Source organism: Ursus arctos, unplaced genomic scaffold (genome assembly GCF_023065955.2).
Source record: "Ursus arctos isolate Adak ecotype North America unplaced genomic scaffold, UrsArc2.0 scaffold_22, whole genome shotgun sequence".
NCBI lineage: Eukaryota > Metazoa > Chordata > Mammalia > Carnivora > Ursidae > Ursus > Ursus arctos.
This window is the reverse complement of record NW_026622897.1, coordinates 40,118,994-40,132,136: the sequence shown is the minus strand read 5'-3', so window position 1 is coordinate 40,132,136 and position 13,143 is coordinate 40,118,994. Positions and strand designations below refer to the sequence as shown.

The following is a 13,143-nucleotide window of genomic DNA, read 5'->3' as shown; positions in this document are numbered from 1 at the left end:
GAATCTGAACATTAACATAATTCATTTCTCTACTCAATAATATTTCCCAGCACTTCCTATCCTACTGTGTCTGCATCATCATAACTTTTTGGTTCTGGAGTCTTTGCTTTTAATATTTTTTATGCATTCCTTTATTTATTTATCCAAATATTTTGCTGTATCTCTCGTGTCCCCAGGCCGCTGACTCATTCTAGGAGTGTGCTACGATGAAGGCTGACATTGGCCATCCATCTTGTGATTTGCAAACTAGAAAAGAGCTGAATTCTGTTGTGAGTTTTACAAAGGGAAGAGAATAAGCTGTTCTTGAGGTCTTGTTACAATGCGACCTAATCTAGTCCAGTAGAGGGAGAGCTGTTGGAGGAGGGACCAAGCCAGATAAATGGAGGAAGAAGATTATTCCATAGTGACACTGGGTTTTTGATGAGAACTGTCTGGAAGGAGAATTCTCTGTGCTTTGCATTCATCCATTTAGCTAGCTTCCACACCCATGCATTCTTTCACCTCTAGGAAGCTCAGATAGCAAATGAAAAGAGCACATATCCCACACAATATAGATTACTTTTATTTAAATAAGATAGAAAAGACAAATGTGCATCCTTCACATTGTCACCACTTTAAAAAAAAAACAATATAAATATATCTCCTGAAGGCAAGGTGAAGTTCAAGTCCATGAGGTATAAATGATTTTTCCCATTCAAGAAGTCACCAGGATAGGACCCTCCCCAACTATTAAAATTCCCAAGACCTTGGTCAGGTTTGTGAGCTGTTCCTGATCATTTGGGTCCATGGCAAATGAAGGGTCTGAGAGGGCAAGAAAAGGAGCATGAGAGGAAATTACAAATGAGGGAGCTTTGGGCAACATTAACAAAGCTTACTATACCACATTCATAATCTAGAAACACCCCTATCCAGCCCTGGGGTCTTTGGATATAGTGGCGCAATGGTGGGGAGGCAGAGAAGAGGTGGCAGATGTCGTCCACTTGGATGCACAGAAGTAGAAAGATACCCTCAGAGTTGAGCAGCATATCATTGCGATTTATCCAGGTTTCCTTGCAAAGTCCTATAATCCAGTTATGAGAGTTTCCCACATCTACCTCCCAGTAATGTTTGCCAGAGGTGAAGGTCTGAGCTCCCCACAAAGGCATGTACTGTGGACTTGCTGGACTGTGAGGCATGTCTTGATGGTCGGGACCGCATTGCAAATGTCTCAGGTCTTCAAACAGAGCCACACGATAATTGCTTATGTTATGGTCCAATGTAAGATACACTTCAGCAAAAAGAAAACGAAGTCAAAGAACAGAATTTAAAAGTTCTGTTGGACAAGTGCAGTAGCCTTCTGGCAAATGCCAAACAAGCACATCTCTAAAACCAAACAAAACTAGTTTGTTTTGTTTCTTGAGAACACTCCCAACCCACCATGGCCAGTTTCAAGGTACTTACCATTTAGTAATTCCTCATAAAATTCTGGAACACGTAACAGTTAGCTTTCATGACAGAGTCCATACTAACTGCTCCAGAACACTCCTTTATCACAAGTGACTATACAGAGTGTGTCACTGGAAATCCAGAGACATCAGCAAGGGCTTCTTGCCTATTTACAGAGCAAGTAAATGTCTATTCGTAGAACTAGATGAAAGGCAATTTTGAGAATACAGAAACATGTAGGATGTCAGCCTCTGGCTTTATTTTCACTAGCTCATTGAAAACTTAGGAGCCTGCTCATACATGTCAAGTAAATACCAATATGGCCCTTCACTTGCTTAAGTCTTCTCATTAATCAACTAGCACAAAATAAGATAAATATAATAACAGTAATAAATATATTACATATCACTTTAAAATATGATATTGTTATTCTTGTTAGTCCTAAATAGTGATCACCTTGCTCAAACATGTGAACAAGCAAAGATAAAATAAACTGAAAATCCATATTTGCCTTCTTTTTTTTCTTAAGAAGTGTTTTCTTCTCTCTGAATTTCTTCTCCTTTTTTTTAAATGATTTTATTTATTTCTTTGACAGAGAGAGACAGCGAGAGAGGGAACAGAAGCAGGGGGAATGGGAGAAGGAGAAGCCGGCTTCCCGCTGAGCAGGGAGCCTGAAGCGGGGCTCGATCCCAGGACCCTGGGATCATGACCTGAGCTGAAGGCAGATGCTTAACAACTGAGCCACCCAGGCGCCGCTCTCTCTGAATTTCTAACTCATACACCATGGAATCCGAATCCAACCTATCCCATCCCAGGTCTGCTTCTCCTGTCTGCCAGGCTCACCACCTACATCTGTCCCTCCACACACAAATCATATGTTCCATTTGTTTTCTGGTTGTACCTATTGTTTATAAATATACTTTTATCCCTTTTTTAAATCTTGTGATGTTTCAAATACATTCTTTAAATTTTTAAATAAATATTTAAATAACAACTAAGGGTGCATCTAAGAATCTGAACAACCACATATAACCATAGTTAACAACTACAGGTTGAAAGACACTGAATTAATGTGTCGTTTTAATGCCATGTGCTTTCATTGTTTTAAACTCACTGCAAATTATCATAAGAAAATTGTCATATTCAATTGCTTTTGACTGACTTCAGATAGCTTTTACTTGTTAACTAACAATAAAATACGGTTAGTTATAAGGGTATTCATATTTACCCACTTCCCTGTTCTCTGAAAAGACTGATAGAGCAATGAGGAGAAGTCCTCCAGGTGTATCTCCTCCTGGAGGAAATAGTGAGGTCTCACCAGGGTGCCCCTTCTCACCTCGGAAGTTGTTAAGCCTTTCAGACATCCCTGTGATGGTCCATGAGCTCAGCTGAGGGTTCACAGGCTGGGGAATGTGCAGCTGCATTAACTGACTCCTGCAAAGAAGAAGAGCCACTTACTAACATGTCCAGAGGTATCATAAGCAATCCCTTGAAGTTGCTCCATCAGAATCCTCTCAGTTAGGTGCAAATGGTATGAATTCAACTCCACAAATCGAGGAATACTGCAGTTGTTCTTGTATTTTATAATTAGCTACCCTGCTCTTACCACTTCAATCTCAGTAAGATATGTCACTTCACTCACAATTGTATCTCTTTTCTACCTTCGCCTTCCCTAGGGGAGCCACATGGCCGCTCTCTTTTAGTTCTCGAAATCCAATAGGTGCCAAAATTTTGGAACTTGCTGCCTGGTACATATGGAGCCTAAGCTCTCTAGGATGCTTTTTCCTGGGGACTTTCCCTGTCCCCTCTTCCCACCATCCTTCCACCTTCTGCCCCTCTGATCTTATTTGCCTTCCTATAGAAGACCTGGAATAATCCTCAAATAATTAGGATTTTGAAAATTAGAGACAGGAAAAATAATTGTCTTTTGGCAACTTCTGCTTTAAGCCTTGCAGCCAAAACCACATCCTTCCCAACCCCCACTTTTATGAAAGGGTGGTCTATATAAAACCTAGAAGTGTTTAGATAAGACTGCATTTATTTCTAAATGCAGACAGAAAGAAACTTGTCACAAAAAGGTGTGTGTCCATCTCAGCAGAAATAGCCTGACCACTGTCACCATAAACCAACTTGAATAGAGGGGCAAACTTACCTTTTCACGATGTCTCCCAAATCCTGTGAAGACAAAGAGTGGAAGGCTTAGCTTTGAGCTCAAGATACGTTTACTCTAGTTTGAGACTATGAGACTGGACTGGAAAATTCTGTATCTACACTTTTCTTTCTTGGGTAAAACAATTTGCTCTTTTACTTATCCTTATAAAGATGAAACTCAGTCTTACATTTGCATACAGTTGATAAAGTCATGATCATGATAAAATTTAAAACAGAAGATGTTCTTAGAAGAAACAGTTGGCTGTGTTTGTTCTAATCTACGGTGAGATTCACAGAGGTTTCCCCAAAGTTCTTATGAGGATGCATGGGCTCCAAATCTACAATTTCAAAATAGAAAGAATGGATACATCCCACATTTCTGTGTATTGACAAGTCCAGATACAGAATTGAATGATCTATTCATAAGCTGCTCTGTTGCAGTTGGTTAGAAACTGAAATCTTAGTAGAAGAATTGAGAAGGACTTTTTTTTTCCCTGGATCTGTTCCATGAAATTTTCTACATAGTTTTCCTTCTGTATAAGGTGAATGTGACCCTGAGCTTCGAGGTTAAAGTGGAGGAGCAAAGCCTGCCATCACGAAGTTAAAGGAGGCAGAATTTTCCTGGAAACAGGAAAATAATGGAGGTCCAAGAAGATACAGACTTCAGTGGACCTAAATGATTTCTGAGCAGGCTGGTATTCAACATCCTGATATCTTTCCTCCGTCCTTACCTGGAACAGGTCCACATCTGTTTTGCAGCACATTTCCTTTAGCTCCTCATACATCTTTCTCAGGAGTTTCCCCATATGACACATTCTAGCTACATTTCTCCAGAGCTGATTAAAAATTATCTTGCCTTCAACTGCCAGGCTCTCTAAATGTTTTTGCTTTTCTTCGTGGAGATACTGGTATACCTTGGGATATTCAGCCCTGATCATCATCATCCGTAGATTTACAAAACCCTGAAATGACATTGGTTTAATTAGGTCATATATCTGGATGGTTTTATTCTTCTTTCATTATCTTTGGTCTGTGTGCTATGTACAGTGTTCTTATCTTAGTCTGTTTGGACTGCTTTAACAAAAACGCCATAGACCGGGTAGGAAATAAACATAGAAAGTAATTTCTCACCATTCTATATGCTGGGAAGTCTACGATTGGTGCTGGCAGGTGTGGTGTCTGGTGAGAGCCCACTTCCTACATAGCCATCTTTTCATTGTATCCTCAAATGGCAGATGGAGCAAGGGACATTTCCAGGATCTCTTTTAGAAGGACACTCGCCCCATTCCTGAGGACTCTGGCTTCATGACCTAATCACCACTCAAAGCCCCCACTCCTATTAACATCACCTTGGGGGCTAGAATTTGAACATACAAATTATGGTCTGGAGCAAATACTCAGATCATAGAAGTGCTTCCAGCTACTTACCCTCAAACTTCCACATTTTCATGTAAAATAGAAATTTAAGATCAATTTTTTATTGTTCCATATAATTCATAATATCAAAATCATAATCCCTTTTTTTCAGTGCTCATACTCATAAACTGACTATCTGCTCTCAGCAAAAAGCAACAATTGACTTCCTCAGGCAAACAGAGGACATCACACACGATCTTTCTAAATTACTTTCATTTCCAAAACACTCTTGTTTCACCAGAGCCTGGCTCTGCCTGCCTCAGGACCACACCTACCTCCTCTTGACTGGTCCACCCTGTCTTGTCTCCTTAGAGACATTATCGTCTAGATTACAACCCTACATACTTGTTCTTGCCTCTCCTCTGTCTCCTACATCTCCGTGTCTCTGTCCCCCTTGTTCTGTGGGTCTGTCTCCAGTTCACTCATTCAGCCACTTTTTCTCACTCTCTCGCCTTCTTTTCACACAGCCTTTAAACATATGCAGAGTTACCAAATTATTTTGGAAATACCAACACTAAACATCCTTGTTAAAATTATTTTTATCTATCTTCTATGCTAGCACTTTTATTGCCATAAAAGCCAGACTTATTGACCAAATGTGATCAAACTCACTGTACCCATGGGTGAAATTTTCAGTTATTCATCCAAGCAATGACTCCTTGCTTCTGTTCCCCACTCTTTCCTGAACTACACATTCCAACATGCCAAGGGCCGATTTTTACTAAATCCAAATGATATGATTCATCCTTATACTACTGCACCCTCTTTCCACATTTGACATTATTTCCTACTCATTTCTGTTACTAATCCTTTCTGTCTCCTGCTCCAGAAAGCTGTGTTCTCAGAGAGGTGCTCATCCCCCATCTCCCCCACCCCTGACCAGCTCCTTCAGATCTCTGCCCAGATATAACCTTGGCCATGAGTCTTCCATCACCAGCATACGTTCCCCAAGCCTGCACTCTTTATATCCATTTTCTGCTTTCATTTTACCCAAGCACTTCATAAATGTGATATATCATAAATTTTACTTCTTAAATATCTAGATCAAGTTCTTTTACTGATTATAAACTCCTGGGGTCAGTGATTTGTTTCTCTTTTTACCCATTCCTGCATCTTTTTGTTGGCCTAGAACAGTGAGCAGCTCATCACAGGTCCTCATATGAATGAATGATTCATTAGAAATCCACCCTAGGGGTTCTTGGGTGGCTCAGTCAGTTGAGTGTGGGACTCTTGATTTTGGCTCAGGTCATGATCTCAGAGTTATGAGATCAAGCCCTGTCTCAGGCTGTGTGCTCAGCATGAAGTCTGCTTGAGATTCTCTCTCTCCCTCTGCCCTTCCCTACCACTCCCCAACCCTGCCCCCGTGCTCTCTCTCTCTCTAAAATAAATAAATCTTTAAAAAAATAAAAGAAATCCATCCTAAATGATCAACATAATGTTCTTCTTCCCCTTTGGCATTTTCATAGCACCATGCACAGATAACTGTTTAATGACTTTTTATTCTCTAATATTATCTTTTTATATGTCTCCTTCAGTATTGCTCCAGTTCTTTGAAAAGAAAGTTGTAGTTTTCATCTTCAGATTCAGGTTTTCAGTTCCTCTTCATGAATCAACAAATGACACAATCCAAAATCCATAGCTAGGCATTTGTATTCTTGACCTGGGCATAATGACATTTCTAGCCACACCTCTAATCACCATCTGCCTCGTACCCCATGCACTAATCAGTAGGAGCAGCGAGCAGGTCTTGAACAATTTCATGGGTTGTCTGGTTTGTCTCATCTTTACTTTTCTTGTCCCTCAGATCTCTCTGCCATCAATACCCAGGAAATTACAAATTCTACTAACATACAAGCATCACATTCAGTTTTACTTGTTTGAGAAGCTTTTCTTAACATTCAAAGTTTGCTAAGTTCCTACAGAACTCTGTATTTACCTCCATCCCCGTGATCACTGCATTCTGTCATGGGATAGTGCAGTTTCTTATCCCTGATGATGTATTAGTGGTAGATATTGCTTTATCCAGAAAAATCAGGAAAAGTCTTTTAGTTACATGATGGGCTCAGTGTGAAATCCTGCACTGAAGGTGATGTTTTCCTGTAGAGAAACATATGTAGCTCTTTTTCTGTTACCTGCTCAGGGTACATTATGATTTAATTTAAATTCTTCCACTGTCAGTTACCATGGTATCTGCCCCAAGATGGCTCCAAGGGAAACAGGGCCTACCGCTTACCTGCCATACTCTAAATAAGTTGTACTCTTTGTTTAGATTTTTCTGATTTCTCTGTCTGCTTTTCCAAATAGACTTCATTTGCATCAGAAGTTTCTCCTGTAAAAGAACTACAAATTTGAGCACTAGAAAACCAAATACAGCATATTTCAGATACCTTGAAAAGTGATAAGGGGATAGACATGAGAAAAATAAAAAGTAAAGAAAGCAGATACGTCAATGGTTTTTCCTGGGAACACTAATAGTCAACTCTGGGAGATTGACCCAAAATGGAGTTCCTAAATTTGGAAAATGCAATCGATTATCTGAGGAATCTAGTACTTACATTACATGTAACATGGACAATTTTCAGAAGTGAATCTTGATTCATATATAATTTTGAAATGATGGCCTTCACTTTTTCTATGGCATGATTAGAATACATTGTTTCTAAATCTGCTATGACTAGAAGATGCTCATTGTCATCATGGTAGAAGTAGCCAATGACTGTCCCTGCCTCTAGAGATTACCCACCCTGTTAGTTACACTGAAATACTGACACCCTCCTCAACTCATCATCATTCCTCTCCCTCAGCCCAAAAGAATTTAAACTTTAGGGGAGCAAAGATGTTTGTCTAGTTTCTTCAGTGTTGTATCCCTAGTTTTCAGAACAGTGCCTTGGCACATGGTATTCTGAAATTCTATTTGCTTGAAGCATAAGAGAAGAAAAATAAAAATCAACTTTTGCTCATTGCCTGATAAGACACAGAGTCTTCCACATTTCACAGTGGCAGTACTTACCCTGCACTGCTCAGCAGCCTGCAATATTGGTGAGTGTCTGTGAGTGGCATGCCTTTGGGAATTGGAGCAGTGCAAACACAGCGGGCTCTTGTCACTTGGACAGAAGAGGTCCTTTACTACTAGGTGTATCCTACAGACTCGCTTGGCAGAGTTTGGTAACTGGCAGGCAACTGATTCTTTGGAAGCATGAACTTGTTTCACAGCAAAAATAATGCTTTCGAAGTCTATTTGTGGAGATACTGCCCTGCACACAGGGCAGCGAGTAGGATGCTGAGCATCGTCCCACAAGAGGCAGAGACAAGGAGTGCAAAAGTTGTGCCCACAGCTAAGGGTGAGAGGGTCTGTGAAATAGTCCTTGCAGATGTAGCAGATAAGCTCACTGGGGACATTCTGCACAAAAGTAGAATCCATGTTTCTGAGGAAATAAAAGGAAAAGGAAAGTGAATTGAGTTAAGCCATCTCTCATTAATACACACGTGCACAATAGTAGCATAGGTGGTGCTGGGAATAAGATGGTGAGGCAGAAGGAGAGTCCTCCAGACTGATAGCCTGGCATGGTTGTATTCCAGCCATGCCCTGTAGCCCTGCTTCTCAGTTCCCATTAGAAATTCAGGATTTGTCAACCATGTTGTCTTTTCTACATCAGAGGTTCTGGCTCACCCCTAGCCATAAGCAGGGGGCCGTATTTGATCCAAAATTATCACAGCTTTCCTTTCTTTTCCTCTCTCTGATTGGCTAGCATAAGGTATGTTCTCCAATTCTGATCAGTGGAATAAGAAACAAAGACTCCTAGGAGAGTCTATAAAAATATTTCTTGCTGTAGAAGAAAGATGGAAGAGAAATCTGTTTTGTGTTTGTTGTTGTTGTTCTTGTTATTTCTGGACATTACTTGGATACAGTGCCCATTTGCATAGCTATTTTATGATCTCAAAGCCTCAGGATAGTAGCCAATACTCTGAGGCTAACAAGGGGATGGGAAAAACCTTCTAGATTTGCAAGAATGCCACTAAACATGACTTACCTTTCCTGGAGAGACCTAAAAGAGAAGGTAGAAAATAACCACTTTAAAAGACACTGTCACACTAACTGAATCAAGCAATAATCATCAATAGATGCTAAAATAACTAAGATAAAAACTTTTGGGAAGAGAGTATTCATATACCAACAAAGTTGTACCCCACATACTGGTTCCTAAATGTGAAAGAGAAAAAAGTACCTTTACAAGGCAATTATTTGGCTGACACATTAACCAAGTAACCAAACTGTGGCCATGGATCTCATACATTCATAGATGTAGACCACTTAAGGACAAAACAGCACATCTGTAGCATCCCTCCCAGAAACATTTAATTGGCAAGTAAACATGAAGGAATGTTAGACAAATACATTTAGGAGATATTATGTGAAACAATAATCCTGGGCTATTCAGATAATCCTAGCTTCTTAGGAGAAAATGGTTTGAAATGATTATACATGATAGGTGAGTAAAGTATGAAAACTCACCAGAATGGGCCATTCTTGACCCACCCCCAGACTGAAAAAAATTAACAGCCAATAAGGATATTTGGGGGATATGTAGGGACATGATAAAGATAATGGGGTCTTCCCATTTCAGTTCAGAAATGTGGAAAGCTGGAAAGATTGTTGCTGCCCCCCTACTGCAAGAAAAATGCTAGACAAACTAAACATTAATGACGTGTGTTGAAACCATTAGAGAATTGAGGTAGCAAGTCAAACAACTAAGATAGATTCTGCATAGAGGCAGGTACACTTTACAGAGGAAAAAGGACCTGTGCATGTTTATCTAGAGCAGATTCTACTACACGCCATGTATGTTGGTATGAAGATAAAGTCGTTTTAATTAGCCACTAAAAAACCAAACGTGACCGAAAATAAGTGTGCAAAGGCACCTTAGGATCATAGATGTAGAAGGCAATACAGATGGAGAGATGAAAGAGATAGAGTCTCTTTGGAAAGCGGCACAAAGAGAGGATCCAGAGCCAATATCTTTAAAGTAGTGCTTCTCAACTGAGGGCTACCCAGAGTCAACCAGGGAAATTCGGTACTCTAAATATAGAGACAATTTTGGTTGTCACAATTTGAGGGATATTATTGGCATCTAGTGGGTAGAGGCCAGAGTTGCCTTTAAATAGCCCACAGTGAGGAGTGCAAGAAAGAATTTACAACAAAAAGTTATCAAGCCCAACTTGCTAACTGTGTGAGGTAGAGAAAACCTCTAGCAGAGGTATTGGAAGTCTCTGGAACCCATAACATTAACATACTCTAACTTTGGTAACCAGAGCAATAAGAAACCCATGTCAAATCCTGACTGGATTAACACAAATCCCCATAGTAAAGGCCTAACAGAAGAAAGTGTGTGCTTACCAAGAAACATGAAAAGGACAGTTAGTATCTACTTATCATAGTGCAGTATCTATTGTCATATAAAATGTCAGGGAGTCAACAAAAAACGATAAGGCATATCAAAAGGCATTAAAAAAAAAAAACCAACCCGAACTGACAAAGTACTCATCACAGCCAGACTTAGAAACAAAACAAATGTTAGAGCTTTCAGACAAGGACTTTAGAATAGCTGTGATTAGTATATTAAAGGCTTTGATAAAAAATGTCAAAAACATGCAAGATACATGTGTCATTTCAGGAGAGATGAAAACTGTAGGACAGACCCAGATAACTAGAAACAGAGTCTACAGAAAATGTCATTGTTGGGCTTCATAGTACATGTGATACAGCCAAGGAAAGTCAGTGACCACAAAAATAGGTCAATACAAAACACGCAATCCAAACACAAAGAGGACAAACAAAGAGTGGAAAATAAAAACAGAATAGAGCATCAAAGAGCGATAAGGCAACATTAAATGATATGACATATGCATAATTGGATTCCCAGAAAGAAAACAAAGAGAACAGGGCAGAGGAAACATCTGAAGAAATAATTTTAGAAAGTTCTCTGAAATTAGTGATATATACCAAAAGGGGATTCATGATGTTCAGAAAATATCAAACAGAAAAAAAATACAAAACAAACAAATGAACCAACAAAACCCCCAACACCTTGGCAAGTCATATTCAAACTGAATGAAAACAATAACAAGGAGACAGTCTTGAAGGCAGCCACAGTAATTGGGGAGGGGGGAGATTATAGACAGAGGAATAAAGATAAGAATTATACCAATAACCTTGCCAGAAACTGTGCAACCAGGAAGACAATGGATGATATTTTTAAAGCGTTGAAAAAAAAAAAAACAACAACTGTCAAGCCACAATTCTATATCCACTGAAAACATCCTTCAAAGGTAGGAGATATTTTAATTTTCTAAAGGAAGAAAAACTAAGGGAATCGGTATCAGTCCATCAAAATGTACAAAAAATACATGCACAAAGTTGTACAAACTTCTTCAGAGAAAAGAATGTCATGCTGGGTGGAAACTTGAATCTACAGAAAGAAATGAAGGACACTAGAAATGAAATAAATAAGACGAACTGTGAGGTATTATAATATTTTCTTTAATAATAACTATTTAAAGCAAAGATAGTCACAATGTACTATGTGTTTATGACATATGTAAAAGTGAAATGACAACAACGACCCCAGACATAGGAAAGAGGAATTAGGACTATGATCAGGTTTTGATATCACATGTAAAGAGGCATAGAATTACTGAAGGTGGAATGCCTTGGAGATATTGCAGGTTAGGATCTGAACAACTGCCATAAAACCAATATTGCAATAAAGTGAGTCAAATGAATTTTTTGGTTCCCTCACAGCTATAAAAGTTAGATTTACTTTCTACTGTAGTCTTCTAAGTGTGCGATAGCTTTATGTCTAAAAAAATTTGTATATTTTAATAAAAGATTATTTCATTGCTGAAAAATGCTAACCATCATCTAAGCTTTCAGCAAGTCATAATCTGTCATCACAGAGCACCATAACAAATATAATAGTAATGGTAAAGTTAGAAACACTGTGAGACTGATGGTCCCCTGAATTGAGATGGATATCTAGCAGACCATCCTAAACACCCACAAAATCAGCCTGAGACATAGGAAGATACATGTGGATCTCTACAAACAAACATCTCCGGCACTTGGTATTGAGGTATGAAGCAGGGAGCTGTGAATCTGCGCAGATATTGGAAGATAAACAGAAGGGGGAGGGTACCGGGAAGCAGTAGCCTCGGGTACCGGGAAGCAGTAGCCTCCTGTGATGGGGAGCCGGCCGGCTTGAGGACCGGTAGCAGTGGCGAAACCAGACTAAAACTGGGAGTTCTGAGCACACACCCGAACAAGTCTGAAACCGGGAGCTGGGGAGCACACGCACGACCAGACTGAAAACCAAAGCTCTGGAGTGCGCACACTCAAACCAGACTGAAACCGGGAGCTTGGGAGCGCGCACGGGAACCGGGGGGAGGCTGGTGGTGTTAGAAGCACAAAGAGCAGAGACATGCTGGTGCTGGAAGCGAGGACTGGGAGAATGGCTGTGGGACGGACAACCCGGCATGCTGCGGAGTTTTTAGCAACACTGACAGAGATGGAGTTGGAGTGGCCAGGAGAGCTCAGTGAAGAGCAGACTGTGATCTCTCTCTTCTGAGACAGAGGCTAGGATACTGGCCACTGCTGCTCTGACTCTCAGAAGAGTCACAGAAAGCCACCAGGGAAAGCCACCAGACAACAAAAGCCCAGAAAAACCAATTTGCACTGTGCCTATTCCCACCACCCCCCAACAGGGGACAGGGCAATTCTACCCAAACAGTGTTGCCTGAGTATCAGTGCAGCAGGACCCTCCCCCAGAAGGCAGGCTGAAGAGTCAAGAAGCCCACATCCCTAAGGTCCTTATAGAACAAGTGCACCTTGCTTGGGTCCTGGTCAATAATTTGGGCTCTGTACATTGCTGCAACCACACTTCATCAAAATGACAAGGAGGAGGCACCCCCAACAAAGAAAAGAAACAGAGACTGTGGCCTGTGCCACAGAACTGAATGGATATGGATATAACCAAATTGTCAGAAATGGAGTTCAGAGTAACAATGGTCAAGATGATGTGTAGGCTTGAAAAAAAAAATTAACAAAAATATTAACAAGAATATAGAATCTCTAAGGGTGGAAATGAGGGCTAATCT

The 13,143-nt window shown here is 40.2% G+C and overlaps 1 protein-coding gene across 1 annotated transcript; it reads right to left on the bottom strand.

Moving 5' to 3' along the window:
- Positions 1–773: 773 nt before the first annotated feature.
- LOC125281619 (tripartite motif-containing protein 77-like) lies at positions 774–12,524 on the bottom strand. Its single transcript, XM_057316625.1, has 8 exons — positions 12,244–12,524; positions 9,024–9,038; positions 8,003–8,417; positions 7,226–7,321; positions 4,308–4,538; positions 3,578–3,600; positions 2,762–2,859; positions 774–1,267 (listed from the first exon to the last, which is right to left on the bottom strand). Exons 1-8 carry the CDS (start codon positions 12,522–12,524, stop codon positions 774–776), a joined length of 1,653 nt encoding a protein of 550 aa, XP_057172608.1.
- Positions 12,525–13,143: the final 619 nt, after the last annotated feature.